Genomic DNA, 27,685 nt, shown 5'->3' on the forward strand with positions numbered 1-27,685 from the left:
CCTCTGCTGGTGGCCAGATTAAAAAACTTGACGTAACCCACTACATTGAAAATTGTTTAATTTGTGCCCAGAACAACCCAGACAGATACGCAAATGGCCCATGGACGAACTTACAATTAGGTTACATTGGTTCCCTCCCCCCTGCAGAAATGGATTTAAATATGAGTTGGTCGTAATCGACACCTTCACAAAATGGGGAGAAGCATTTCCTTCCAGGACAAACATGGCTAAAGCGACAGCAAAAATTCTGACCCAGCAAATATTCACTAGATGGGGACTCCCCCGTAGTATTGAGTCGGACCAACGTTCGCACTTCACAGGAAGAGTAATGAAAAACGTCCTAACAATTTTCAGAATTAAACAGAAGTTTCACATTGCCTATCACCCACAATTCAGCGGCATTGTGGAATGCATGAACCGAACCCTAAAGGCAACACTTAGGAAGATGGTACAACAACATAACACAACATGGGACACAGTTCTCCCATTTGCACTGATGTTTCTTAGAAACACGGTGTCGAGCTCGACAAGATACACGCCCCACACCCTCATGACCGGATGACCCATGAAGGGTACCGAGTATTTATTTGGACTTGATTTGGCCAGCCCCACCCTTACCTCTGAAAAAGCGGTCCAAAACATAATGGAAAATATTAAAGCAGCACAGCTCGCTGCAGCTGTTCAACTAGGTGCTAGGAAAAAGCAGAGTTAAGACCTGCTTTGATAAAACAGTACACCCGGTAGAGTGTACAGTCGGACAGCGAGTCATGATCTCCCTGTACAATCCGAGTTCATTCCTCTCCCCCAAATTTGCAGGACCCTACTCAATTTCTGACAAAGTAAGCCCCTCAGTTTATAAGATTACATCTCCAAATGTAAAGTCAGGATGGTTTCACAGAAACCAGCTTAAGGTTTATGGAACGCAGTGCAGACACTTACATCACATTTCACTGGCAATAGCTGACAACGACGACCCACCCACTGGCAACCGAATCCAACCCTCCCATAGCCAGGACAGCACGTCCACAGACACGACCATGACTCCGCCCCCAGAGACTAGTTTCCGCCTCACACTTGATTCGGCCGCTAGCGAAAACGATAGCGACAGCGAAAGCACAACAGACGTACTTGAAATCCCCGACCAATAGCAAAACAGACCAGGCCCCAGTCACTACAGCCCCTGTGACACCGACCACGATATGTTCGGCCCCTCAGAGACCATTTATTTGCCACTACCTAAACCTGACCCACCGCCCGATGATAGCGACCCCCCTCTTGCCTCTACTGCCCTACAGGATAAGAAACAATGGCACCACGATAACTCTTATCGACTGCTAAGAAGCGACGAGATGGATCCCACATCGGCCCACGCCGCCTTGGCACAGAAACTCCAGTCACGAGTTTGTCAACCGGGAGATGGTGATGACTCAGTCTGACTCCCACCATGCTAACCCCTTTACGACCCTTTTCGGAATGGAACCGAGGTGTCTAGATAATGAGAGAAAGGAACCGATTGAGATTTACCATGCCCTATTCTCTGGTGGAGCCTGCCCGTTTTTTTTTTAGTTGTTTTTAATGTTGAATGTTTGTCTCTTGTACGACTTTGTGTGTCGATCTCATTCCAAAATTTCTTTTTGCAGTCATAACTACTCTGCCACATGGTAGTTAAAGGAACCAGTTCGTCGGAAGTCCATATATATTTAAATTCTTACCATTCTTGTAAGGTCACCCAGGCAGTGGAGCAATGGCACTGATCACCGCCCTACCCGGGGATTCCACCCATTCTTGCCCTGCCATGGCTCATTCGCACCCCATTTGGAAGGTTGTTTTCGAAACTCTTTTACTGTTCTTTCCATAGTGTGGTTTAAAGATTGCACTTTGCCACAGTTTTTGTTTGCCCTCCGGCGACCCTTCGGTCGCTATCCCCCAACTACTATTTACATGATCAAACACTTGATTGAAACAAATTTGCTGCTAGGAAGAAAAACTACCTCAACACTGGACGGAGAAATTGTCTGCCCACTCAGTGCACCGACGACAGGCTGCGAGATTCCTCGCACTGGTGACACAGTTTCTTTTTTGAATGTCTTGCCTCTCAAATGGTTGGTTTAAAAACAAAATGAGGGAGTCATATATGGTGACGATTCTAAATGGGAAATTGATGTTAAGGAGAAACAGACAGACAAACGAGATGTTAAACAACAAGATAATAACAGATATTATGCTTGTACCCCCAGGAATATACGAATATACCAGGAGACAGAGGAAGACGAAGACAAAATGAAGACGGACCTGATGACCTGCATCATGATCGTCGTTGGATCACTACAGTTGCGCGCGTTATCGGCCCCTATATCCTCCACCACACAGGCCCTAAACATGACCTCCCAACACGATACCTCTAGGCCGGACACTACACCACACATAGAAACAGCCACTGATACCCCCACATGGTGCGATAATATCATAAAGTGGTATTCCCTTTCTTACACGGTAGAAGCCCTATTGATTATAGCAATACTTTGCAGTGTCGTCCAGACACTCAGACTTCAGAAATGGTGAAGGAGAGCCTCCCGCTCCCTAGTATACACTCAGAGCCCCTGTTTTCAGACTTCAACAGACCCCACACTCTTTCTGAACTCTTTTCTGCCGAATAAATTCCGCGGTTTTTCAAGACAAATTACTTTCTCTAAATGGCATAAGTGTTAAGTAGAAATGTGATGCTGCTATTGTTTATTTTGTACTGTAATATAAGTTCTTTTGGTTATTAGCTAGCAGCGTAAGTGTAGTTTAGATAAGGACAGTTGGAGGTTCCCCTGTTTGTGTAAAGAAGTTGAAATGCATGATTGAATGTGATAGTGCCCCCTCAGAATTTTTTATAGAACCTGTCTTTGATTAAGGGTACCCGGCATACCAGAGAACAGAATATGATTCAGTAGTGTGATCCATCACGCTTCGCTTTTAGGATCAAGAGGACGGACTGTAGCCATCTGGGATAGCCACTTACAACAAGAAACATGGACGTTCGCAAAGCCTAACGGGAAATATGGACAATGTAAGATTCAGGCAGGCACAGAGCCTAAATGTATATTCGTGAGCAGAGAATCCAGACAGCATCGAAACCCCCAACCGATTAGCATTTAATGGCCCATCTCCGTAAGACAAAGGATTGATACTCAGGTAACCGATACAAGCCCAGACATTTCAGCGCCACTCCCTTTACTCAGGAAGCATAAACAGCAGGGGCAATGACTGCTAAGGAGACGCCCAGCCATCAAGGCACCCGCCCCTTTATTGGCTCAGATCGAAGGCAGTGATCGAGAACTGCCCAATTAATTAGTTCCAAACCTAAGGAACGCCCAAAAGAGTGCGAAACTCCCCAAGGATAAAGAGAGACACTGCCATGTGTTCGATCTCTTGTGGACCTGGCGCTCCGGATACGTCCATCTCCAATCGCAGCACCACCAGAAACAAGTTCAAGTTCAACGCTCACTACCAGGCGGATGATCCTAGCCGAACCGCAGTTACTTCTCCAGATCCAGTCGATCCAGATTCGAACAAAGGCCACTGTGCCTCTGACCTAAGCTGGGTGCCTGAATTTAAGTACAGGTTGTCATAGTTGTTAGGTGTAGTTTAGCTTGTAGTGTTTATGTTGCATGTGTAAGTTAATCTTGTGTGTAAATAAAGTACCATTGATCTTGAACTAACTAACTGGTTGTTTGGCTCTTTTGATCGATACCTGGTTGAACCTTGTGGCGGTATCATTTGATACCTGGCGACTCTGAGAGCATATCATATTCATAACCATATAAAAGTGCAACCTTATTGACGGCCATATTTCGAGCAAGTAAAGATAGCAACAATGCCAAATGTTCAGCAACAGCAGCACCCTTACATCCTACGTGCGTACTGCGGGGGGGCTGGAGCAGCAGCGTGAGATGACAGCTCACAGTGCCCTCCTCACGTGACCCTGGCCTTCCGAGATCGGCTTCGCAGGGCCGCGCTTCCGCAACACGTGATCTCGATGTGCGTCTGACGTCATTCGGGTGAACCGATTGGTTGAGCTGACGTGGTTACCCGGGCAACCACCTCCACACGTGATCTGTACGTCAAATGACATATGTCGGCGGCCATTCCGGAACTGGGTGAGTTGCGCGGCGCGGGTTCAAGTTTTGAGATTTAAATGGTGAGAGGAGGCGGGGACGGCGAGGAGCCCGCGGGCCAAGCCCGGACCTGGACCCACTTTCCCTCCGCCCGCCCCCTCGAGGAGGCTGAGGGGTGGTTTAATGGACGTGTACCGCACTGTGAGGGGTTTAGATAGAGTGGACGGGAAGGCCAGGTTCCCCTTGGTCCAGGATTCCGTGACCGGAGGACATATATTTCGGATGAGAGATAGGAGATTTAGAGTGGACTGGAGGAGAAATCCATCCTACCAGTGAGATGGTGGCGATTTGGGAGTTACTGCCTGAGAGTGGGGGAGACAGAAACCCTCAATGTATAAAATCCACTTGTGTGCAACCTGCAACTGGCAGGTGGGATTAGGCTGTCTGGTTGCTCGTCTCCTGGTAGAGAGACAGTGGCCCATGCTGTAACTTTATATCTTTCAACCTACACTCAAGTCATCCGCCTCCTCACTCTAGAATCCCTACAGTTAAGAAGGCCATTCGGCCCATCGACTCTGCACCAACCCGGGTGGCACGATGGTGCAGTGGTTAGCACTGGCGCCGAGGACCCAGGTTCGATCCGGGCCCTGGGTCACTGTCCGCGTGGAGTTTGCACATTCTCCCCGTGCCTGCGTGGGTTTCGCCCGCACAACCCAAAGATGTGCAGGGTAGGTGGATTGGTCATGCTAAATTGGGGGGGGGGAAAAAAGATTTGGGAACTCTAAATTTATTTTAAAAAACAATTTTTAAGACTGCACCAACCCCTTCACCCCCCTCTGGAAAGAGCACTCCACCCAGGTGTACATCCCTGCCCCATCCCAGCAACCCCACCTAACGTACACATTGGATACTAAGGGGCAATTTATCAGGCCGGTCCACCTAACCTACACATGTTTGGACTGTGTGAGGAAACTCACCAGACATGGGGATATCGTGCAAACTCCACACAGTCACCCAAGGCTGAAATTGAACCTGGATTTCTAGCGACTAGGCAGCAGCCCTAGCCACTGTGCGGCCCATTCATTTGCCACCCCATTGTTCACTCATCCAACCACTCCTCATCTAATCATAGGTGCTCCTTCTGAAAGACAACAATATGAATGGATTCAGGAGCCACTCAGAAAGGAGATCAAATGGGCCTGTTTTGTCTGAACTGAGGAACAGGAAGAGATGATTTATCCCCTCATTTAATGACATCTGTGACCTATCCAGACATTTCAATTCAAAGTAAATACTACACAATGTGCTTTATTAATCTTACAATTTCCAAACATAAATTATAACATTTCCTCAAATCTATATCCGGAACTTTGCAGGCTGGAACCATTCTGAAATGCAGTATGCTGATCAAACATATTGTTAGAAGAACACCAATTATAAAACTGGAGCAGTGACTTGGCCCAAACAAGTGTGTTCATAATTTTTCGTCACCCCATAATATTCCTCTTATCCTGTTGCTTTTTTTGAGTTTCTAAGTTGGATATTCCCTGGTGTTCAGCATTACTTCCTGTAAGCCCCATAGATCCTGTTTTTCCTGTGCAAATTAGAATCATAGAATTTACAGTGCTGAAGGAGGCCATTTGCTGCCCTTTGAAAGAGCACCCTACCTATGCCCACACCTCCAACCTATCCCCGTAACCCACTTAAACCTTTTTGGACACAAAGAACAATTTAGCATGGCCAATCCACCTTACCTGCTCATCTTTGGACTGTGGGAGGAAACCCACGCAGACACATGGAGAAAGTATAAACTCCACACAGATGGTCACCCGTTGATGGAATTGAATCCGGTTCCCTGGAGCTGTGAGGCAGCAGTGCTAGCCGCTTTTGTTGGAAGTTGGAACTGTTTATATCATGAACAGGAGGATGCTGATCAAACACATTAAAAGAACTGAATTTTTCAAACAGTCCAAACAAGTTTCTTCATAGTTTTTCATCACCCTCAAAGCTAGATGCACATTATGAGGCTGAAGGGTTGAATCGTGATCTCTTACCACTACGCTCGGCTCAGGGAGCGTTATCATTTTCCCCTTTATGCTCTCCTCTTTGTTTTGATAGATAATTACTTTATCAATCCAGGGTTCAGGCTAGAAACATTAATTTATTATTGAACAAAAATAAAAAATACTCATTCCAAATAATATATTTACAGTCATTGTAAACACCACTGATCCATGAAAATTGAGAACAATAAAATATACTTTGTCATTTGCAATGTTAAGAAGAAAATAAAATTGAACCATAGACACGATACATGGCAAAAGATTACCATGGAGTCACAGTTGCCCTTTTAGTCTGTTATATTGAGGTTGACTCCTGTGTGACCTAAAAGCTACTACAGGAATAGGCTGTTCAATCCTGTGAGCCAGCTCCGTTACTCAATACAAACATGGCTGATCATCCACTTCAATTACTTTTTCCCCACATTATCCCCTTATCCCTTTATGTCATTGGCATTTAGAAATTTGTCAATCTCTGCTTTGAGCATACTCAATAACTGAGCTTCCACTGCCCTCTGGGATAGTGAATTCCAAAGATTCACAACTCTGAATGAAAACATTCCTCGTCATCTCAGTCCCTGGCTATTCCCTTTGAAATCGTGTACCCATGTTCTCAACTCCCCAACCAGTGGAAACATCTAACCTGTAAAGCCATTTAAGTATTGTAGATTTCAATAAGATCGCCTCTCATTCTTCAAAACACTAGAGAATACAGGCCCAGTTTCTCAATCTCTCTTCATGTGACAGTCTTACCTCCTGGGAACAAGTCTGGGGAACATTTGTTGCACTCCCTCTATGGCAATAATATCCTCCCTAAGGTAAGGGACCAAAACTGCACATACTACTCCAGGTGTGGTCTAACGCACAGTGGTTTAACACTATTGCTTCACAGCTCCAGGGACCCAGGTTCGATTCCTGGCTTGAGTCACTGTCTGTGCGGAGTCTGCACGTTCTCCCCGTGTCTGCCTGGGTTTCCTCCGGGTGCTCCAGTTTCCCCCCACAAGTCCTGAAAGACATTCTGAATTCTCCCTCTGTGTACCCGATCAGGCGCCGGAATGTGGCGACTAGGGGCTTTTCACAGTAACTTCATTGCAGTGTTAATGCAAGCCGACCTGTGACAAAGATTATTATATTATAACAGGTTCTATCCAATTGAAGCAGGATATAACCCACCCTGTCTTTTAAAGATAATCTGAACCAACGTTCGACAATCCTATTTAGCGACATCAAGGAAAAGGAGTAGGTCATTCAGCCTCTCAAGCAAACTTTACATTAAATTGGGCTGACCTACATCTCAGTTCCATTTACCTGCTGTTGCTCCATATACCTGAATACTCTTGGCTAACAGAAATCCACCAATCCTAGTCTTGAAATTCTAAACTCCAGTAGAACCTCTATTCCTTTGTTGATAAAGCCAAGGATCCCATAAGCATTTTGAACAGCCTTCGCAAACTTCTGCCACTTTCAAAGATTTGTTGCATACACCCTAGGTCTCTCTGTTCCTGTATCTGCTTTAGAACTGTACCATTTAATTCATGTTCCCATCCCCTCCTAATGCTTTGCCGTTAAAACATAGGAGTAACACTAGTGGATGCTTGAGCTGTGCTGCCACTGCATAAGGTCATGGCTGAACTTCGACATCAACTCAGCTTTCACAACTCCTTGATCCCCTTATTGCCAAAAATATTTTCAGTCTCACTCTTCAGTATATTTATTGACTAAGTAACGACAGGCCATCGCGGTTGGGAATTCAAAAGGTCACAATTCTCTGGAGAAATATTTCCCCATCTCAGTCCTATATGGCCATCTCTTTATCCTGAGACAGTACCTGCTTGTTCTGGAGTCGCCAGCCATAAAATCAGCATCTACCCTTTCAAGCTCTCCACAAACTTTATATGTATAGTTGTTTGGTAGCAGAGAACCTGAGTATTTCTGAAAAAAGAGACACATTGAAGCTTTTTGTCTTGCACTCATTAGCAGACTTTGCAAGAACACCAGTACAAAGGGAAAACAACAATTTATACTGTATGAGAAGAGAATGCTGATTGGTTGAAAAGTGAAATCCTAATGGTAGAGGCGTTGCCATGGAGAATGCACCAGTTGATGGTCACTGACAGATAACTGCCAAGCATTGTTTGAAATTTAAACCAGGCAGCTTGACCCTGGTTGGTCAGGGCATTGGCCTAGGGAATGAATTAGTGAATGGCTGTCACTTATTTTGTTTAGCAGGGCCATGTGCATTAATATATGTATACATGCAAATACGCTACACTGCAAACCTGACTGACAATCTTAAATTGGTTATCAGCATAATTCTTAGCACACTGAGGATTATTTAGTAAATGTCCAATCGTGGAATCACTTCTAATGTTGGACACTGTTTTGCATTTTGTAAGCACGGGCTGGTTGGGGACGTATGTACTTTGCCCATTGCAAAAAACAGCTGGGTCATGCTGTTTGATACGATCTGCTAGATTTTGGGATGTACGGCCTACATACCTAGCATCACACTGACACTGATATTCAGATCCCACATTACTCATTTTGTGATCGGCAGTACGTCTTTTTGGCTCGATGGCAAAATGATAATACCACAACCCCACCACCTTCTACCAGATCAAGTTGCACCTGGGCACAGACTGCTTCAGCATCTGAGGAGTTATGAATGGTACTGAATATTATGCAATTTTGCAGCAAACATCCCTGCTTCTGATCTTACAATGGAGGGAGTGTCATTGATGAAGCAGCTGAAGATGGTTAGGCCTGGGACACCCTGAGGAACCCCTGCAGCAATATCCTGGGATGTTTAATCCCTCACTTCAGTATTTGAGTACATAATCTAGTTTAATACTCCATTGTAGCACTTTGGGAATATTGCAATGTTGAGTCTTTAAACCAAGATCCGGTCTACCTCTGAAGTGGACTTTTCAGATCCCATCACATTACTTGAAGTAGAACACATGGACTTTCCTGGTGTCCTGGCAAACATTTTTCCCTCCGGAAGTAAATAAAACAAGTAAACTGGTCATTTATTTCTGCTCTGTGTAGGATCTTGTAGACTAATGTCAGATTGTATGTTTGCATCAAACCTTGGTCAGACCCCACCTGACGTATTGCCACAATTCTGGGCGTCGCTTAACTGGAAAGATGGATTGACCTTCGAGCTGGAGCAATGCAGATTGATCAAAATGACAGCAGGCTTAAAAGGAAATGGAGCAAAGGTAGAAGTTGAGGTACAGATCAGACCATATGTAATTGAATGGTGGAACCTACTTGAGTTGAATGGCTAATTTATTTTCCAATGTTAAGCGTCATGAGACATTTTAACAGTGAGAGTCATTGCTGTAAAGGCTTAATATCACAATTTCTGTTTTTGCTTTAGGTGTGAGATGTAAATGTAAAGGAGTTTCTAGCACTCCTTGGCAACAAAGATGGCAGCTCGGCTGATACACAGATGCACACGGCACTTGTGTACTTCATTCCTCACTGTGCCAGCCCCTGCCACTGCCACTGTGCTAACTACCTGCAGATGGAGCACAGCAGAACTGTACCGGTCACCTGCACCACTAGCTGGTGTCCGCACATCTTCTCACCGTCACACACCCGATTGGCCACCCGCCGCCGAGCATTCATACACCTGTCAGCCCGAGCGCATGAAGGTGGATGAACTGATTGAATCAGCTTTGAGCACAGAGGAGCTGCTGCAGATTTCCTCAGATCACAAGGTCACTGGGAACCAAGCGGCTGCACTGCTCAACCGCACGTGTCGCCAAGTGGTGGAGCAGAAGCTGGAGACTCAGGATGTCCTGGGAGACAGTCGTTTCCAGAAGTTGTTGAATATTGTTGACAGCCAGGTTGGTGGCTTTCCTTTGTGCAAAATTTGCCCTCCTTCAAGTACTCAGTCGTTAATGACAGTAGAATATTATGTTATGTGTTCAGATCTGGTAGTAGTAAAAGTGACCTTGAAGTTGCCAGGTTTTGCAGAAATCCAACTGGCTCATTGTGTCCTTTTTAGATAGAAATCTCAGGTTCAGACCCATTTCGTCCTTTCTGTAAATTCAGTCACGGTAGCATTGTGGATAGCACAATTGCTTCACAGCTCCAGGGTCCCAGGTTCGATTCCGGCTTGGGTCACTGTCTGTGCGGAGTCTGCACATCCTCCCCGTGTGTGCGTGGGTTTCCTCCGGGTGCTCCGGTTTCCTCCCACAGTACAAAGATGTGCAGGTTCGGTGGATTGGCCATGATAAATTGCCCTTAGTGTCCAAAATTGCCCTTAGTGTTGGGTGGGGTTACTGGGTTATGGGGATAGGGTGGAGGTGTTTACCTTGGGTAGGGTGCTCTTTCCAAGAGCCGGTTCAGACTCGATGGGCCGAATGGCCTTCTGCACTGTAAATTCTATGAAAAGTGGTTGACTCATATTTGTCTCCTGAAATGGTCTAGCAGACTACTCTGCTGTAGTAGGGCTCCGCATCCCAAGAATGAATTTTGAAAGAGGGTAAGGAGTTCACTCTCCCTCATGTGCACACAGACACACAAGTGCATGAGCATGCACACATAGACACACCTTTTCTCGCTCTCACATTCTCAACTGCATGCCTCTCACGCACACTTGCTCACAGTCTCATGCCTTCACACACATTCTCACCAACCCTCACATACTCTTTTGCACTCACCCTCTCGCTCACTTACTTTGTCAGAGACTCACTTTCTCGCACACACTTAATCTTACACTCTGCCTCACAACATTTGCATACATATATATATATACTCCCTTCATTTCTTGCGTTCTCTCCCTGCCACAAGATTGGAAGGAGTTAATTTAAAAATTGCTTACAAAGTTTCAGGGATTCTTTCTGCTCACATTTCCTGTGAGAAACGTATGTAGGACAGTGAGCCTGCCCTATTTGATCCCTCTTCAGGGTTAGGACCCTGGAAATTTCCCTGACTCTTAATCTGAGTGACACTACCAAAATGCCCCAACTCACAGCTGGCAGCTTGCTCTTCGCAGTACAATAACCTCATTGTGTCGTTCCATTTCCTTGTTAAGTGCTGTGTAAAGGAAAACTGTCTGGCAATGTCACAGAGTGTACATAAGGACAGTAGGGGTGAAAGAGAAGCAGCTGCATGCTGTGATCTGTGAGACTATACGCTTCTCTATGACCTAAAATTTCAACACTACATTTACATTGCCATCTAGTGGGGAAATGGATTAATACAGCAAGGAGGAACTCCTGCTGATCCTGGCCTTCACACTCAGCTGGCTGTGTGACTTCTGGCTTTGTCATTTTCTCTTTTCAGATCTCTGCAGTGTGGAATGGGAATCTGGTAAGCTTGTTGCGGAGCCTCATTGTGATGAAACTGGCTGCTAATAACCGTGTCCTAAGGTCTGTTGAAAATGAGATTCACTGGCGGTTGAGGCGTCTGAGTTTGAAAAACCTCACTTCACTAGCTGACTACTACACCAGCTATGCACAGACAGATGGACAGAAAGTGCTGCTCAGTGACGTAATAAAAAATGTGGAGCTGCGGTGGACAGAGATTGCAGATGCCAAGACCGTGGCCATATTGATGACGAAGCTTGGACACCTATCGGGTGCATTGATGGACAGACTAGAGGATAAGGTATATATTACCCAGAGCGTCTTATCATCACAACATGAATGTTACATCCAGCCATGTTTTACGATGGATAATATGCATTAAATATAGGCATTCTATTGTATGATATTTGTTGGACCCAGCAGCAGACAGTGTGTTATACATTGAAAGGTTGCAAGCACATAAAGGGAAGCTTGATGAATACATGAGCGAGAAAGGAATAGAAGAATATATTGCTATGGTGAGATCAAGTGAAGTGGTCAAACGGCAGCATAGTCCTGTTGGACCAAGTGGCCTATTTCTATGGTGTAAATACCAATTCCAGTTTTTCTGCCAAATCCCTACCCAGTTCACTTTTGAATTAGACTGCTCACACATTCACCACCATCTGTGCGTTCCAGCCTGTTCACGACTCAGCTGTCATGCTTGGCTCAGTGACAGCAAGCCCCACTCCAATAACATAACCATATGATCCAGGCTTAACCCCTCAGTGCACTACTGAAAAGCATTGCCTTGTTTGGAGGTACCATCTTTTAGGTCAGGATTTTTCAAAGCACGGGTGTCGGGTGCGTCGCGAAGCGATCGGGTGCGACGTTTCCGCGGTGGTCCCGATTACGGGAGAAGGGCCCAAAGGCCGCTAGCAGCATTTAAATTGACAATGACGGCTGCTACCGCCTTTTAAATGAGAACAAAATTGGGCTGCATGCGGTCTTCCAACCATAACCGGCAGCGGTGAGCAGGTCACGCACCCTGCACGTACACCTGACGTCAAGCGCTCTGTGTGCACATGTTTTTGGCACCAAATCCTGGAGGAGAGCTTCTTCCACTTTAAAAAAAATAAATTTAGAGTACCCAATTCATTTTTTCCAATTAAGGGGCAATTTAGCATAGCCAATTCACCTACCCTGCAAATCTTTGGGTTGTGGGGGCGAAACCCACGCAAACACGGGGAGAATATGCAAACTCCACACAGACAGTGACCCAGAGCCGGGATCAAATCTGGGACATTGGCACCGTGAGGCTGCAGGGCTAACCCACTGCGCCACCGTGCTGCCCTTCTTCCACTTTCCAGCTCCAAGCAAGGAAGCAAGAAGACTCTGAAGATGGATCGTTTTGAACAAGAAAGAGACGGCCAGAGACACAAATAGGCAGAGTACCTACTGGCCAGGATCTCGCATCTGAATCTGCTGGAGAAATCTGCTCAGGATAATCCACAGCAGGACACTCCTCGTGGCTACAAGCGGAGATTGGACAGGCTGGGGTTATTTTCTTTGGAACAAAGAAGGCTGAGGGGTGACTTAATTGAGTGCACAAAATTATGAGGGAAGAGATAAAGTGGACAGGATAAAATTGTTTCCCTTGGTGGAGAATTCTAGAACCAGGGGACATAGATTCAAGATAAATGGCAGACGGTATAGAGGGGACATGAGGAAGAACCTTTTTATGCAGAGGGTGGTGGGAGTCTGGAATTTGCTGCCCAGGTTGGTGGTGAAGGCAGAGATCCTAAACTCTTTTAAAAGGTACCTGGATCGGCACCTTAAGTGCTCTAAGCAACAGGGCTGTGGACCAGTGCAGGAAGTTGGAATTAGAAATAACACCTGGGTGTCTTTGGGCTGGCATGGGCAAGACAGGCAAATGGCCTCTTGTGCTGTAACTTTTCTATGACAGAGCAGTTTTAATGTTAGCTCTGTTCAAAGCTTCAGGGCCTCTGGTTAGCAGCCTATAAAGAAGAAACTTAACTTGGAACAAAGCAGTATAAAGATGATTTCTTGAAGTATGGTTTGTCAATTGTGCCAATGCAAATAAGGATAAAAGGCCCATGTGTGTTATATGCAGGGAAGTACTGGCAAATGAGAGAAGTTTCAGATTTTGAAAGAGAAGTGGTGGGTCAAAAATTCCTTTGGAAGCTGAGACCCCAGAGTCAGTTAACTTACAGCTGACTCCAAATAAAAAGATTAAGCTGCTGTACCTGATCTGTGACAGCACATTAACAACGCGCCAAAAGCCCATGAGGCTGACAGCATTCTGGAGTAGCATCTCACAAGAGTATCCAGTGCTGACTAAAATGAACATTTTGTTGCTATTGCCCTTCACCACATCCTACATGTGCAAGGTTGGATTTTCTGTTCTGAGAAAGATCGGCACAAAGGAACTGGCTGAAGTGTGCACCTGATATGCGCATTGCCCTCTCCTCCTGTGAACCTGATTGGAGTCAAATCGTGAGGACCAAGCAGGCTCCCCTTTCACATTAAAGGCAAGCAAACGTGGTGAGGGCCGTGAAGGTCGTCTGGAGTGGATCCCGAAAGTCGGCCAGTTGGCAAAAGTGGATCCTGGGGGGAGAAAATTTGAAAACAATGCTTTAGATGACAGCATTAATCTTGGGCCTTCTCTCTGCTTTGTGTGGAAGTTAAAGATTCCATACCAGCATAGAAATAAGAGCAGAAGCATTGTACTGGTGGCCTGGCCAACATTTATCTGCCAACTAACATCACTAAACTGATGATCTGGTTATGATCTCATTGCTTTTTCTGGGACTTAGCGCTGTGCGAATTGGTTGCCATATTTACTACATTACAACAGTGATAACACTTCAGAGAGTACTTCATTTTCTCTAAAGCTCTTTTGTGATAACCTGAGATTGTGAAAGGTGCTATATGAATACAAATTCTTAGGCGAGCAAGTGGGGGGGGAAGGAGAGGATCGATACTGGTTGAGATTTTTTCGAGGGTAAGTGCAGGGGTGGATTCTGAGAGGGGGAGAGGGCGTTTGATGTTAATAACGGATAAGGGCAGGTCAGGCTCATGGGGCAGGACCCGGTGGTATGATGATGGTGGATAAGAAGGGGTGGGGGGGGGGTTGGTGAGAGACCCCCCAGTTAGGATAGTCACGTGGAGCGTGAGGGGGTTGGGTTGGGAGGTCCAGTCAAGAGGTCATGGATGCTTGCGCATCTTAAAAGTTTGAAGGCCGATGTAGCAATGCTGCAGGAGACTCACTTGAGGGTGAAGGATCAAGTGAGACTTAAAAAGGGCTGGGTTAGTCAAGTGTTTCACTCTGGATTTGATAGAAGAACTCGAGGGGTAGCGGTAATGGTCAGCAAAAGGGTACGCTTCCAGATGGAGACGGTGGTTGCAGATCAGGGGGGTAGGTATGTGATTGTGACAGGGGCGCTGGAGGGGGGGGTTAGTGGCACTGGTAAGTGTATATGGTCCCAATTGGGTCAATGTGGGATTCGTGAAGGAGGTATGTGGGGCCATCTCCAACTTGGACTCATGCGAACTGATAGTGGTGAGGATTGGAACTTGGTGCAGGAGCCAAGGTTGGACAGGTCACGGCCGCGTTCGTTGGTCCGTCAGGGGGGGCAAAGGCGCTGGCTGAACTAATGGTGGAAATGGGAGGGGGTGGATCCTTGGAGGTTTCTGCACCCGAGGGAGCGTGAGTACTCGTTTTTCTCAACGGTCCATAAGGTGTACTCGCGGATCGACCTTTTCATCATAGATTATCATAGAATTTACAGTGCAGAAGGAGGCCATTCGGCCCATCGAGTCAGCACCGGCTCTTGGAAAGTGCACCCTACCCAAGGTCAACACCTCCACCCTATCCCCATAACCCAATAACGCCACCCAACACTAAGGGCAATTTTGGACACTAAGGGCAATTTATCATGGCCAATCCACCTAACCTGCACATCTTTGGACTGTGGGAGGAAACCGGAGCACCCGGAGGAAACCCACGCAGACATGGGGAGGATGTGCAGACTCCGCACAGACAGTGACCCAAGCCAGAATCGAACCTGGGACCCTGGAGCTGTGAAGTAATTGTGCTATCCACAATGCTACCGTGCTGCCTTACATGGTGGGGAGGCATTGCAAGCTGGGGTTAAGGGGTCGGAGTACTCGGCAATTGCAATATCAGATCATGCTCCACATTGGGTGGATATTGTACTGGAGAAGGGGGTAGTACAGAGACCAGGTGGAAGTTAGATGTGGGACTTTTGGGGGACCGAGGGTTCTGTGACAAAATTGAAAAAGTAATTGAGGAATATGTAGGTTTCAACTGCACGGGTGAAGTGTCGAAGGCGGTTGTCGAGTCTCTAAAGGCGGTGGAGAGGGGTGAGGTGATCTCGTTCAATGCTAGGCTAGACAAAGAGGAGAGGTTGGAGCGTCAGAGGGTAATAGATGAGATGCTGGAGGTAGATAGGAGGTATGCAGAAGATGGGGACCCAGCGAAGTTGGAAAAGAGGAAGGAACTTCAGTTGAGCTTTGACCGACTATCTATCAGGAAGGCAGTATGCCAATTGAGACGAGCACGGGTGCAGTTTACGAGCATGGAGAGAAGGCGGGTCAGCTACGGAGGGAGGCTGCGGCAAGGGAAATTGTCCAGGTGCGGGACAGGGCAGGGAAGTTGGTGGTAGCTCCAGATCAGATTAACAAGGTCTTTCAGGAATTCTATGAGAGGTTATACAGGTCAGAGCCACCTGGGGGAGGCCGGGAGATGCAGGAATTTCTAGATGGGCTGGAGTACCCGAGGTTAGGGGAGGGGACAGGACTACATTAGAAGCGGCGATAGTGGAGCAGGAAATAAAAGATGCAATTGGGAGAATGTATGTCAGGGAAGGTGGCAGAGCCGGATGGGTTTCCGGTGGAATATTATAAAAAATTCAAAGATAAGCTGGTACCGCTGATAGTGGGGATGTTTGAGGAGGCGATAGGGAAGGGGGTATTACCACAAACTTTGGGGCAGGCATCGATTTCCCTGTTGCTTAAAAGAGATAAGGATCCGTCGGAGCGTGAGTTGTATAGGCCTATATCACTTTTAAATATGTACACAAAGATATTGGTGAAGGTACTGGCAGGTAGGCTGGAGGAGTGCCTCCCGAAGGTGATAGGTGGAGATCAGACGGGGTTTGTGAGAGGGAGGCAGCTCTTTTCGAACATTAGGAGGGTATGGAACGTAGTTACTGCACCAGCGGAGGGGAAGGAAACCGAGGTGGTTGTGGCATTGGACGCCGAGAAAGCGTTTGACCGGGTAGAATGGGGATACTTGATGGCAGTTCTGGAGTGGTTTGGGATTGGACCAAGATTTGTGGATTGGGTAAAGCTACTGTATAAGGAGCCGAGGGCGAGTGTCCGCAAAAATAACATCAGCTCGGTATACGTTTCTCTCTACCGTGGGACTAGGCAGGGATGTCCTATGTACCCCCTGCTGTTTGCACTGGCGATTGAGCCACTGGCCATCGCGTTAAGACGTTCGGGGGTATGAAAAGGCATAGTGCGGGTGGACGGGGGGGATAGAGCATAGGGTGTCCTTATATGCCGATGACTTGTTTTTATACGTGTTGGAACCGAGTGTGTCAATATGGGGAATACTGGAACTGCTTCGGGTGTTTGGGTCTTTCTCGGGGTACAAATTAAATCTAGACGAGTGAATATTTTTGGGGTCTCGGCCGGGGCTGGGGACAGCGGTGGGGGGCTGCCATTCCGTAGGGCAGGGACTCACTTTAGATACCTGGGGGTGCAGGTTGCTTGGGATTGGGGGGGGGGGGCTCTGTAGGTACAACATTTCCAGTTTGGTGGGGAGGGTGAAAGCTGATCTGGCAAGGTGGGATGGTCTCCCTCGTACACTGGCGGGTCGCATACAGGCGGTTAAAATGAACGTGTTGCCGCGATTTCTGTTTATTTTCCAATGCCTGTCGATTTTCCTGCCAACGGCATTTTTTAGAGAGATTGAAGGGATGATTACCCCGTTCATATGAGGAGGGAAGGTGACCAGAATTAGAAAGGTGCTACTACAGAGAGGAAGGCAGGCAGGGGGTTTGAGTCTTCCGAACCTGATGTATTATTACTGGGCGGCGAATGTGGAGAAGGTACGGAGCTGGGTCAGAGGGGTTGATTCCCAGTGGGTCAGAATGGAGGAGAGTTTGTGTAGGTGGTCGGGATTGAAGGTGCTAGCAACAGCGCCGCTCCCGATGGCCCCTGGGAAATTCTCAGTGAGTCCATTAGTAATATCTTTATTGAGAATTTGGAGGCAGTTTTGCCAGAACTTCGGGTTGGGGGCAGGGTCAAGGGAAATGGCGATTCGGGGGAATCATAAATTTGTGCCAGGGAAGTGGGATTGAACTTTTCGGAGATTGGAGGAGAAAGGAATTAGGACACTAAAAGATTTGTTTCTTGGGGATTGGTTTGCAGGATTGAAGGAGCTGGGAGCAAAGTATGGGCTGGAGCAGGGGGAAATATTTAGATACAGTCCAACTAGGGAAGGGGCGGTACTGGACCTGGTATTGGGGAATGAGCCCGGCCAGGTGGTAGATGTTTCAGTAGGGGAGCATTTCGGTAACAGTGACCACAATTCAGTAAGTTTTAAAGTACTGGTGGACAAGGATAAGAGTGGTCCGAGGATGAATGTGCTAAATTGGGGGAAGGCTAATTATAACAATATTAGGCGGGAACTGAAGAACATAGATTGGGGGCGGATGTTTGAGGGCAAATCAACATCTGACATGTGGAAGGCTTTCAAGTGTCAGTTGAAAGGAATACAGGACAGGCATGTTCCTGTGAGGAAGAAAGATAAATACGGCAATTTTCGGGAACCTTGGATGACGAGTGATATTGTAGGCCTCGTCAAAAAGAAAAAGGAGGCATTTGTCAGGGCTAAAAGGCTGGGAACAGACGAAGCCTGTGTGGCATATAAGGAAAGTAGGAAGGAACTTAAGCAAGGAGTCAGGAGGGCTAGCAGGGGTCATGAAAAGACATTGGCAAATAGGGTTAAGGAAAATCCCAAGGCTTTTTACACGTACATAAAAAGCAAGAGGGTAGCCAGGGAAAGGGTTGGCCCACTGAAGGATAGGCAAGGGAATCTATGTGTGGAGCCAGAGGAAATGGGCGAGGTACTAAATGAATACTTTGCATCAGTATTCACCAAAGAGAAGGAATTGGTAGATGTTGAGTCTGGAGAAGGGGGTGTAGATAGCCTGGGTCACATTGTGATCCAAAAAGACGAGGTGTTGGGTGTCTTAAAAAATATTAAGGTAGATAAGTCCCCAGGGCCGGATGGGATCTACCCCAGAATACTGAAGGAGGCTGGAGAGGAAATTGCTGAGGCCTTGACAGAAATCTTTGGATCCTCGCTGTCTTCAGGGGATGTCCCGGAGGACTGGAGAATAGCCAATGTTGTTCCTCTGTTTAAGAAGGGTAGCAAGGATAATCCCGGGAACTACAGGCCGGTGAGCCTTACTTCAGTGGTAGGGAAATTACTGGAGAGAATTCTTCGAGACAGGATCTACTCCCATTTGGAAGCAAATGGACGTATTAGTGAGAGGCAGCACGGTTTTGTGAAGGGGAGGTCGTGTCTCACTAACTTGATAGAGTTTTTCGAGGAGGTCACTAAGATGATTGATGCAGGTAGGGCAGTAGATGTTGTCTATATGGACTTCAGTAAGGCCTTTGACAAGGTCCCTCATGGTAGACTAGTACAAAAGGTGAAGTCACACGGGATCAGGGGTGAACTGGCAAGGTGGATACAGAACTGGCTAGGCCATAGAAGGCAGAGGGTAGCAATGGAGGGATGCTTTTCTAATTGGAGGGCTGTGACCAGTGGTGTTCCACAGGGATCAGTGCTGGGACCTTTGCTCTTTGTAGTATATATAAATGATTTGGAAGAAAATGTAACTGGTCTGATTAGTAAGTTTGCAGACGACACAAAGGTTGGTGGAATTGCGGATAGCGATGAGGACTGTCTGAGGATACAGCAGGATTTAGATTGTCTGGAGACTTGGGCGGAGAGATGGCAGATGGAGTTTAATCTGGACAAATGTGAGGTAATGCATTTTGGAAGGGCTAATGCAGGTAGGGAATATACAGTGAATGGTAGAACCCTCAAGAGTATTGAAAGTCAAAGAGATCTAGGAGTACAGGTCCACAGGTCATTGAAAGGGGCAACACAGGTGGAGAAGGTAGTCAAGAAGGCATACGGCATGCTTGCCTTCATTGGCCGGGGCATTGAGTATAAGAATTGGCAAGTCATGTTGCAGCTGTATAGAACCTTAGTTAGGCCACACTTGGAGTATAGTGTTCAATTCTGGTCGCCACACTACCAGAAGGATGTGGAGGCTTTAGAGAGGGTGCAGAAGAGATTTACCAGAATGTTGCCTGGTATGGAGGGCATAAGCTATGAGGAGCGATTGAATAAACTCGGTTTGTTCTCACTGGAATGAAGGAGGTTGAGGGGCGACCTGATAGAGGTATACAAAATTATGAGGGGCATAGACAGAGTGGATAGTCAGAGGCTTTTCCCCAGGGTAGAGGGGTCAATTACTAGGGGGCATAGGTTTAAGGGGAGAGGGGCAAAGTTTAGAGTAGATGTACGAGGCAAGTTTTTTACGCAGAGGGTAGTGGGTGCCTGGAACTCACTACCGGAGGAGGTAGTGGAAGCAGGGACGATAGGGACATTTAAGGGGCATCTTGACAAATATATGAATAGGATGGGAATAGAAGGATACGGACCCAGGAAGTGTAGAAGATTGTAGTTTAGTCGGGCAGTATGGTCGGCACGGGCTTGGAGGGCCGAAGGGCCTGTTTCCTGTGCTGTACATTTCTTTGTTCTTTGTACATGCAGGTTCGAGACTTTGCCAGAAAGGAGATACAGAGCTTCCCGGTAGAGCCGGCCTCCACATTGCTGGAGGGGGCACTGACGATAGGGGGACTGGAGAAGGGGGTAGTGTCGGCGGTTTGCGGGCTGTTTTTGAAGAGGAGAAGGCACTGCTGGATGGGATCAAGGCAAAGTGGGAGGAAGAGTTGGGAGAGGGTATGGAGGGTATGGGTTCTGGTGTGAGGTGCTCCGGAGGGTGAATGCCTCCACCTCGTGCACGAGTTGGAGGCTGATACAGCAGAAGGTGGTTTATAGAGCACACCTCACAAGGGTGAGGATGAACCGGCTCTTTGAGGGAGTAGAAGATGTGTGTGAACGTTGCGGCAGGGGCCCCACAATCCACATTCATATGTTTTGGTCCTGTCCAAAGCTGGAGGATTACTGGAAGGAGGTGTTTCGGATAATCTCTAAAGTGGTGCATGTGAAACTAAACCCGGCCCTCCAGAGCAAATTCGGGGTGTCGGACCAGCCAGGGTTGGAAATGGGTGCGGAGGCAGATGTTGTAGCCTTCACCTCGTTGATCGCCAAAGGCGGATCCTGTTGGGGTGGAGAACAACCTCTCCACCCTGTGCCCTGGCGTGGCGGAGGGACCTGCTAGAATTCTTGACTCTTGAGAAGGTCAAATTTGAACTGAGGGGAAGTATGGAGGGGTTCTACAATTCATGGACATTATTCATTATGCACTTTCGAGAATTGGATTACATCGAACATTAGGGGGAGGGGAACTGTATGCGTTTAATGGTGACTATGGGTGATTCCTGATTCCTTTTTGTTATTTGTTTATGTTAACATGCGTGCTAATGTTTGGGGGTTTGGTGGGAGGATGGGATTGGTGTTATTGATATGGGGATTGACATCACTTTCGTTACTGATTATTGTTTATTATAGGGTGTAAATTTGGGAGAAAATGTGAAAAGGGAGGAGAATAAAAAAAATGTTTTAAAAAATGAATACAAATTCTTTGTAACCTGAGTCTGTGCAAAGTTTGCATTTTGACTGTACATTTGTTAATTTTACGTTTAGGGCTTGGAACTGGCCGAGTCTTTCACTCCCGATGACACAAGAAAGGTGGCACTGGCTTTGGCGATGCAGAATCGGCGCTCCATCCCCTTGCTCCGTGCCCTTTCATATCATTTCATGCAGAAGCACGGTGACTTGAAGACTGGAGTACTGATCGACATGGCATTTGCTTATGGTTGGTGAAAGTCTAAAGTCTCTGACCAATGAGAACATTGCGACAGTGCACCGCATGAACCAGGACCAATACGACAGAAGCATTTCTTGTGAGGGCACCTACACACAGATTTTAACAGATATAAAGAAACCACTGTAGATGCAGGAATTCTGAAATAAAATTAAAATGCTGCAGAGATACAGTAATTCCATTAGCCATCTGGGGGCAAACCAGTTGTTCTGTGTTTCTTAGGAAACTGTACAAACAGAAGGTTATGCAGTTTTCTTTGCTGAGGGACCTTTGGTGTATTTCCAGCAATTTGTTTCAATTACTGTGCCATTGACACCCTGGGAGCTAGTTACAGGTTGACAATTAATCTAGAGATTTGGATATTTGTATATGGAACATCAGAGAAAGGATGAAGAACCTGCATACATATAGTGTCTTTCAGTACTCAGGCCATCCAAAATCCTGAATAGGAAGGAATATAGAATGTGCAAGGGTGAAACTAAAAAGGAAATTAGGAAAGCAAAGTGAGGACATGAAAAAGCATTGGCTGATAAAATCAATGAAAACTCAAATATGTTATAAATATTTTAAGAGCAAGAGGATAATTAAGTAAAGAGTAGGGTCAGAGACAAAAAGGTAAGTTGTTTTTGGAGATATAAGAAGTGGGTGTGGTTCTTGAATATTTTTGCCCCTGTTTTCACAAAGGTGGGAACAGCTTTTACTGGATTTTCTTTTAACCGGTTAACTTAATTGTGAACAGAAATAGTCACTCTCTGTTCCACCCTGTCGAGTCTCTTGGTTATTTTAAGTGCCTTGTCAGATCACCTCCCTAAATTTCACCCAGAGCAGGTATTTTTAATAGCATTAGCTTTGGCCAAGCTTCCCACAGTCCTGCTTACCCCTCAACTGTTACCTTTCCTTAAATACAACTATATTTTCTCTGCACCCAGCTTGCTATTTTTTAATATCTACCGTGTCCAGGCTCCTGTCACAGCCCAGTTTAAAGAAGTCATGATGTGGAGATGCCGGCGTTGGACTGGGGTGAGCACAGTAAGAAGTCTTACAACACCAAGTTAAAGTCCAACAGGTTTGTTTCAAATCACTAGTGATTTGAAACAAACCTGTTGGACTTTAACCTGGTGTTGTAAGACTTCTTACAGTTTGAAGAAGATGTAGAAGTTGAGAGTCAGCTGCTGCAGTGTCTTTGCTTATGATGTTGGGGAGCTATAAGGTTTGACTCCGCACATTTGCTCACTCACCCTTGTGTGATCAAGTGTTGTGTCTTTGACTGACAGCTCCCATAGTGATGCATTGAGATTGGGAATTGTCCCCACAAAGAATCCTGTAGCCAGAAAATGTCCCTGAAGTTGGTGTGTGGAGTACATCATCTATTTTATCTGCTTTTCTCCCAAAAATACTTCATTAAATAACAAAGAAGAACTACAGAAAACATTTCATTTGCCTTCTAATGTTCCTACAGGGAAACTGAATTTCCAACAGACGCAGGTTTTCCAACGCTTAGCGGCCGAGCTTCTTCCGAGGGTACCGGAACTGACCCCTATTGATGTCATGCGATGCACAAAGTCGTTTGCATACCTGAAGTGGCTTAATCTGCCTCTGTTTGAGGCTCTAGCACAGGTGAGGCAGCAAAGAGTAACATAGATATTGGAACATTTCTCTTTAATGCTAAATTCCACTGCCCTTATCTCTGTTACATTAACTGGCCATGTCCACGATAGTGATTGGGGCATTACGGTGCACAGAGTCTGGAATTGCAAGGCAACAATAACCTGTGCTTGAATTCCCAAGTCGCTGCTCAGAAAAAAAGAAGTGTAAGATGAGATGATTGGAGGCACAAGTTTCATAAGTTGTCTTTTGAGGAGGCCTTTTAAGGTGGGATAAGTATAGTGGAAAAAATTGACAGGGATGAACGTTATGCCAAGAGACGGTAAAACAAAGGAATTAGGGAGTAATAGGTGGTGGGCAGAGCTGGATGAGTGGGAGCTACACCGTGGTTTAAAATTTTTTTTTAAAGTACCCAATTCATTTCTTTTCCAATTAAGGAACAATTTAGCATGGCCAGTCCACCTACCCTGCACATCTTTGGGTTGTGGAGGTGAGACCCACCAGGCACAGGGGGAATGTGCAAACTCCACACTTCCTCCGGGTGCTCCGGTTTCCTAGGGGCAGCATGGTAGCACAATTGGATAGCACTGTGGCTTCACAGCGCCAGGGTCCCAGGTTCGATTCCCCGCTGGGTCACTATCTGTGCGGAGTCTGCACATTCTCCCTGTGTCTGCGTGGGTTCCTCCGGGTGTTCCAGTTTCCTCTCACAGTCCAAAGGCGTGCAGGTTAGGTGGATTGGCCTTTCTAAATTGCCCTTAGTGTCCAAAAAGATTAGGAGGGGTGATTGGGTTACGGGAATAGGATGGAAGTGAGGGCTTAATATGGGTCGATGCAGATTCAATGGGCCGAATGGCCTCCTTCTGCACTCTATGTTCTATGACAGTAAACCGGGGCCGGGATCGAAACCAGGTCCTCGGCACCGTGAGGCAGCAGTGCTAACCACTGTGCCACCTAGCTGCATTCTGGGTTCAGGGTATTACATATGTCAATTTGGCTGAACCCCTGAAAGAGCTGGTAAGTGAAGACCAAAGAGGAGATAAAGGAGTACAGGCATGATAGTCGAACGATATTTAATGCAGGATAGGTTGCAGACAGCAGTGGTTAGAATTTGTGTCGTGTGCAGTTCAGGATTCTGAATGGAAGCTGACTGAGGTTCATGTTAGACAGGGCATGTGCATGGAGGATGACTAAGTACAGGATGAGGTTTGTACACTTAACAGTTGGACTTTGTGACCTTTTGGGATACATCTGTAGCAGCTAATAACATGTTGTATGTTACCTGCTGTAACACTCCTAAAGTCATAAAACAGAATATTGTCTGACTTACTGTGAGCTAGGAGCTTGACTAACCCGTGTCATACTTGATTTGGGAATACCAGATGCTGACACTGGGTACCAAAACAAAAGTGATGGGCATTGTGGCTGGAGAATGGTGGTTTGCAGTAACTTATCCAAGCATGATAGCATCTTCAGGTGAAGAAAGAAGGTAACCAGGAAGTACTTTGAATGTCACAGAAAACACTTGTAATGCTCAGATGATGGAAGAGCTAAGAGGCTATCAGAACTCTTACCTTGCGTTCAATAAACATTTTATTTCTATCCTCACATCAGACAGAAATGCAACAATGTTAAATAAAGAAAAGAACAAGTAATTTAACACGAGGTGTTTCTGAGCTACAGTTTGGAACTGAGAATCATCTTCCAACCTGCATAAATCTCTCCCCAAACAATGAAACTGATTGATCTGAACCTCTGTACACTTAAAAATTGGACTTTGTGACCTTTTGGGATACATCTGTATCAGCTAATAACATGTTGTATGTTACCTGCTGTAACACTCCTAAAGTCATAAAACGGAATACTGTCTGACTTATTGTGAGCTAGGAGCTTGACTAACCCGTGTTATACTTGATTTGGGAATACCAAATGCTGACACTGGGTACCAAAACAAAAATGGTGGGAATGGAGCAGTAGGTCAGCTTCCAGCAATGATGTCACTCAATGGGAATAAGAACTAATGTACAATTCTGAAATTAAACTGAGGGAAGGGTGTATAAGTTAACATTATTAATTACAATTTTCTTCATAATCTTGTGTAGATTTGCTTAGACAGGGAAGATGCAGGAAGGATGTTCCAGATGGAGGGGGGATACCAGAACTGGGGGGGTCACATTCTAAGGATACAGGGTAAACCATTTAGGACTGAGATGGGGAACAATGTCTTCACCCAGAGAGTGGTAAGCCTGTGGAATTCACTACCACAGAAAGTAATTGAGGCCAAAGCATTGTATGTTTTCAGGAAGGAGTTAGATATTGCTCTTGGGGCTAAAGGGATCAAAGGATATGTGGGAAAACAGGAACAGGTTTCTGATAAATGAACAAGAACAAAGAACAACAAAGAAAATTACAGCACAGGAACAGGCCCTTTGGCCCTCCCAGCCTGCGCCGATCCAGATCCTTTATCTAAACCTGTCTTCTAATTTCCAAGGATCTACTTCCTTCTGTTCCCCGCCCGTTCATATATCTGTCTAGATGCATCTTAAATGATGCTATCGTGCCCGCCTCTACCACCTCCGCTGGCAAAGCATTCCAGGCACCCACCACCCTCTGTGTAAAAAACTTTCCACGCACATCTCTCTTAAACTTTTCCCCTCTCACCTTGAAATCGTGACCCCTTGTAATTGACATCCCCACTCTTGGAAAAAGCTTGTTGCTATCCACCCTGTCCATACCTCTCATAATTTTGTAGACCTCAATCAGGTCCCCCCTCAACCTCCGTCTTTCCAACGAAAACAATCCTAATCTACTCAACCTTTCTTCATAGCTAGCACCCTCCATACCAGGTAACATCCTGGTGAACCTCCTTTGTACCCTCTCTGAAGCATCTACATCATTCTGGTAATGTGGCGACCAGAACTGCATGCAGTATTCCAAATGTGGCCTAACCAAAGTCCTATACAACTGTAACATGACCTGCCGACTCTTGTACTCAATACCCCATCCGATGAAGGCAAGCATGCTGTATGTCATCTTGACCACTCTATCGACCTGCGTTGCCACCTTCAGGGTACAATGGACCTGAACTCCCAGATCTCTCTGTACATCAATTTTCCCCAGGACTCTTCCATTGACCGTATAGTCCGCTCTTGAATTAGATCTTCCAAAATGCATCACCTCGCATTTGCCTGGATTGAACTCCATCTGCCATTTCTCTGTCCAACTCTCCAATCTATCTATATTTGCTGTTTTCTCTGACAGTCCTCCTTGCTATCTGCAACTCCACCAAGCTGAGTATCATCTGCAAACTTGCTAATCAGACCACCTATACCTTCGTCCAGATAATTTATGTATATAAACAAACAACAGTGGTCCGAGCACGGATCTCTGTGGAACACCACTAGTCACCTTTCTCCATTTTGAGACATTCCCTTCCACCACTACTCTCTGTCTCCTGTTGCCCAGCCCATTCTTTATCCATCTAGCTAGTACACCCTGAACCCTATACGACTTCACTTTTTCCGTCAACCTGCCATGGGAAACTTTATCAAACGCCTTCCTGAAGTCCATGTATATGACATCTACAGCCCTTCCCATATCAATTAACTTTGTCATTTCCTCAAAGAATTCTATTAGGTTTCTAAGACATGACTTTCCCTGCACAAAACCATGCTGCCTATCACTGATAAGTCTATTTTCTTCCAAATGTGAATAGATCCTATCCCTCAGTACCTTCTCCAACAGTTTGCCTACCACTGACGTCAAGCTCACAGGTCTATAATTCCCAGGATTATCCCTGCTACCCTTCTTAAACAAAGGGACAACATTAGCAATTCTCCAGTCCTCCGGGACCTCACCCGTGCTCAAGGATGCTGCAAAGATATCTGTTAAGGCCCCAGCTATTTCTTCCCTCGCTTCCCTCCGTAACCTGGGATAGATCCCATCCGGACCTGGGGACTTGTCCACCTTAATACCTTTTAGAATACCCCAAACTTCCCCCTTTCTTATGCCGACTTGACCTAGAGTATTTAAACATACATCCCTCGCCTCAACATCCGTCATGTCCCTCTCCTTGGTGAATACCAATGCAAAGTACTCATTAAGAATCTCACCCATTTCCTCTGACTCCACGCATAAATTCCCCCTTTTGTCTTTGAGTGGGCCAATCCTTTCTCTAGTTACCCTCCTGCTCCTTATATACGAATAAAAGGCTTTGGGATTTTCCTTAGCCCTGTTAACCAAAGATACTTCATGACCCCTTATAGACCTCTTTATTGCGCGTTTGAGATTTGTCCTACTTTCCCGATATTCCTCCAAAGCTTCATCAGTTTAAAGTCGCCTAGATCTTATGTATGCTTCCTTTTTCATCTTAGCTAGTCTCACAATTCCACCCGTCATCCATGGTTCTCTAATCTTGCCATTTCTATCCCTCATTTTCACAGGGACATGTCTGTCCTGCACTCTAATCAACTTTT

General features: G+C 46.1%; 1 protein-coding gene across 2 annotated transcripts in view; it reads left to right on the top strand.

Annotated features, from left to right (window-relative positions):
* The first annotated feature begins 4,074 nt into the window (after positions 1-4,074).
* Positions 4,075-27,685, top strand: part of tbrg4 (transforming growth factor beta regulator 4) — a 53,474-nt gene continuing 29,863 nt past the window's right edge. Inside the window, exons 1-5 of one of the 2 annotated variants that reach the window (XM_072468156.1) lie at positions 4,075-4,145; positions 9,546-10,017; positions 11,462-11,785; positions 21,428-21,599; positions 23,068-23,225. In XM_072468156.1, coding sequence (XP_072324257.1) covers positions 9,595-10,017; positions 11,462-11,785; positions 21,428-21,599; positions 23,068-23,225 — 1,077 coding nt within the window. In that variant the 5' untranslated portion in view covers positions 4,075-4,145; positions 9,546-9,594. Of the gene's footprint in view, positions 4,146-9,280; positions 9,397-9,545; positions 10,018-11,461; positions 11,786-21,427; positions 21,600-23,067; positions 23,226-27,685 lie in introns of those variants that run through there. The other variant, XM_072468157.1, reaches the window with a different exon arrangement.

Source organism: Scyliorhinus torazame, chromosome 11, assembly GCF_047496885.1.
Source record: "Scyliorhinus torazame isolate Kashiwa2021f chromosome 11, sScyTor2.1, whole genome shotgun sequence".
Classification (NCBI taxonomy): Eukaryota; Metazoa; Chordata; class Chondrichthyes; order Carcharhiniformes; family Scyliorhinidae; genus Scyliorhinus; species Scyliorhinus torazame.